Below are 3,641 nucleotides of genomic sequence, written 5' to 3'. Positions count from 1 at the left end.
CATTTCTAAGGGTTTGGGACTCCAGCGAACCACGGTCAGAGCCATTATTCACAAATGGAGAAAGCTTGGAACAGTGGTGAACCTTCCCAGGAGTGGCCAGCCTACCAAAATTACTCCAAGAGCGCAACGACGACTCATCCAGGAGGTCATAAAAGAACCCAGAACAACATCTAAAGAACTGCAGGCCTCACTTGCCTCAATTAAGGTCAGTGTTCATGATTCAACAATAAGAAAGAGACTGGGCAAAAACGGCATCCATGGGAGAGTTCCAAGGCAGAAGCCACTGCTGACCAAAAAGAACACAAAGGCTTGTGTCACATTTGCCAAAAAATATCTTGTTTATCCCCGAGACTTTTGGGCAAATATTCTGTGGACTGATGAGAGAAAAGTTGAACTTTTTGGAAGGTGTGTGTCCCGTTACATCTGGCGTAAAACCAACAGCCTAACATGGTGGTGGTAGTGTGATGGTCTGGGGCTGCTTTGCAGCTTCAGGACCTGGATGACTTGCCATAATTGATGGAACCATGAATTCTGCTCTCTATCAGAAAATCCTGAAGGAGAATGTCCGGCCGTCAGTTTGTGACCTCAAGCTCAAGCGCACTTGGGTTATGCAGCAGGACAATGATCCCAAACACACCAGCAAGTCCACCTCTGAATGGCTCAAGAAAAACAAAATGAAGGTTTTGGAGCGGGCAAGTCAAAGTCCAGACTTAAATCCGATTGAGATGACCTTAAACAGTCCATTCATGCTCGAAAACCCTCCAATGTGGCTGAATTAAAACAATTCTGCAAAGAAGAGTGGGCCAAAATTCCTCCACAGCGATGTTAAAGACTCATTGCCAGTTATCGCAAACGCTTGATTGCAGTTGTTGCTGCAAAGGGTGGCCTAACCAGTTATTAGATTTAGGGGGCAATTACTTTTTCACGTAGTGCCAGGCAGGTTTGGAAAGCTTTTTTCTCGTAATAATTGAAATCATTATTTCAAAACTGCATTTTGTATTTACTCGGGTTATCTTTGTGTAATATTAATATTTATTTGATCTGAATCTTTTAAGTGTGACAAATATGTATGTGTATAAATATGTAGGCACTGTATGTGAGAGCTGTTGTCTGAGTCTGATCCAACACGCTGTCCCCTTTTCCATAGCTGACTTTAGGGGGTTAATTTGCCCAAGAAAATGAAAACTCAATTTCAAAACGACTTTCTGCAGGACACAAAACAAGATATTTTGAAGAAGATTGGGGTCAGAACAACACTGGACCCCACTGACTTTCTTTGTGTGGATTGAGACACTGAGACATTTCAAAATACCTTTTATTTTATTTTATTTTGTTTCACAGAAGAAAGTCATACAGGCTTGAATGACATGAGGGTGAATAAATGATGACAGAATTGCCCTTTTTTTGGGTCAGTATTTTTTTTTAATTAATACTTTTTATTTAAGGATGCATTAAAGTAACAGTAAAGACATTACATGTAACAAAAGAATGCAGTTTCAAATAAATACTGTTCTTTTAAACTTTTATTAAGTTAAATTAATGTTTTACTACATTTATTAAAGAATCCTGAAAAACACAATTTATCATCGTTTCCACAAAATATTAAGCAGAACAGCATAATAATAATAATAAATGTTTCTTGAGCAGCAAATCATCATATTAGAAGGATTTCTGAAGGATCATGTTACACTGAAGACTGGAGTAATGATGCTGCAAATTTTACTATATTTGTGATTAAATGAATGCAGCCTTGATGAGCGTAAGAGACTTAAAAAACAGCAACACGCACATTCTTCCCACCTCAAAGCATGTGCCAGTCACATTAATATGAATGTTAGAATAAAAAATGTCTCAATGCATCTCTTCTTCTTTCCACCCTTTTGAGACATTTTCATATGCTGCAATTTTCCCAAGGTCTGTAACTCAAGTCTGTTTTGTAAGGTTGTTGCACCAGCTGTCCGCCAGCATCTTGTGATCATTTGTATGCGCACCGTAATACTTGTTTGGATCCATGCCATCTCATCTTCATGAGTGTTTAATGGAGACGAGCCTCAGATACAAAGGCTAGAGCAAAGTGAAAACAGGTCCCTGGTATTTTCATGCACTTTAGCGCAAAATCCTTCACCATAAACCACGAAATAAGTCTGTTTACTTATTTCCAAAAAGCTATCATTCAGCTACATGTGCATTTCAGTCCGTTATCAGAAAAAGCCAACAGTGTTTTGACTTGCATGAGTGGCGCAAAGTTGACTAAGTAAGCTACTTTTGACCCACAGGTTCCTCCAGCTCCTATACATCAGACCACTGGCTCATCCGACTGAACACAGACAACCGAATTTCAAATTCAACCAGCAAGCTGTCCAGTTCATCTTCAGCACCTGAGCCCCAAATACAACACCTTCCTATCGTCCATGAGCTTCAAAATGAAGACAACAGTCAGTGCATTCTTGCTTTACATCTGCTACTTCTATGTCTTCCATCAATTGTAAAACAGAAACTAATTATTGTTCTAATTGACGTCAAAACCCAGAAGACCAATTCGTCATGGGTTCCCTCAAGATTCCCTTAAGAAAAACATCCAAGTGTCATCAATTTATTTTTACCACAGACCTTGCTTTACGCATTAATTGAAAAACCTATTAAGAAAACCTATAGGAAACTCTTGAGGGAAACAGTGGCAAATTAGTTGTCCAGGTTTTGACGTCACGGCTGCAGCACTCAATTAATAAAACAATAGTTATTTCTGTTTTACAATTGATGAAAGTCATATGTGACCTGCTCCATGATTTTAAATCATTTTGACTCAAGTTGTTTTGCACACTGAATGGAAAAAGTAAAGTATCTGCCTTTCTAGTGATATAATTATGTTTAAGTAATGATTACATTTTTTTAAGTGCAAATTTTTTTTTTTATACTGAATTAGGAGTTTTGTTTAAATAAATATACATTACATAATCACTGACAGGTTAAGGAAAACTGGTAACACTTTACAATAAGGTTTAATTTATGGTTAACTACATTAGTCAACTTATACTAACAATGAAAAATACTTCTAAAGCATTTAGTAATCTCAGTTAATGGTAATTTCAACATTTACTCATACATTATTTTAAAAAATTATCTGTTAATATTAAGTAATTGACCTGATCTAACAATGAGCAATTGTATTTTTATTAACTCACATTAACAAAGATTAAGAAATACTTTAGCAAATGTATTGTTCATTGTTATTTAATGTTAGTTAATGCATTAACTAAGGTTAACTAATGGGACCTTATTGTACAAGTGTTATCAGAAAATTTAACGTATTTATAAAATAGTACATATATTTAGCAATATAAGGTAACATTTTTTTTTTAAACAAGCCCCAAATCAAATAAATAAGTAAAACAAATAAAAGAAATCTCTTCATATAAAAAAAACTAAGGCTTTGTTCTGTGCTCTTTCCATTTAAAATTAGGGACAAAATGCTGTACGTTTCTTTGTGAAATTGAAATATAACACTAATATAATATTAATATAGCAATTGTAAATGATTGCGCTTTTGTTGGTTTTGATGCTTCTATTGTCCTCATTTGTTAAATGCTTTGGATAAAAGCGTTTGCTAAATAACAAAATTTAAATATAATGTAAATGTAAAT

General features: G+C 35.5%; 1 protein-coding gene across 1 annotated transcript in view; it reads left to right on the top strand.

Annotated features, from left to right (window-relative positions):
- LOC107719326 (ubiquitin carboxyl-terminal hydrolase 43-like) overlaps positions 1-3,641 on the top strand; it is a 94,794-nt gene that overhangs the window by 86,916 nt on the left and 4,237 nt on the right. Inside the window, exon 15 of the mRNA XM_016526723.1 lies at positions 143-145. Coding sequence (XP_016382209.1) covers positions 143-145 — 3 coding nt within the window. The remainder of the gene's footprint in view (positions 1-142; positions 146-3,641) is intronic.

Source organism: Sinocyclocheilus rhinocerous, unplaced genomic scaffold (genome assembly GCF_001515625.1).
Source record: "Sinocyclocheilus rhinocerous isolate Xijiao unplaced genomic scaffold, SAMN03320098_v1.1 scaffold1533, whole genome shotgun sequence".
NCBI lineage: Eukaryota > Metazoa > Chordata > Actinopteri > Cypriniformes > Cyprinidae > Sinocyclocheilus > Sinocyclocheilus rhinocerous.
Note: the sequence above shows the minus strand (reverse complement) of the source record. Positions and strands in the feature narration are given on the sequence as shown.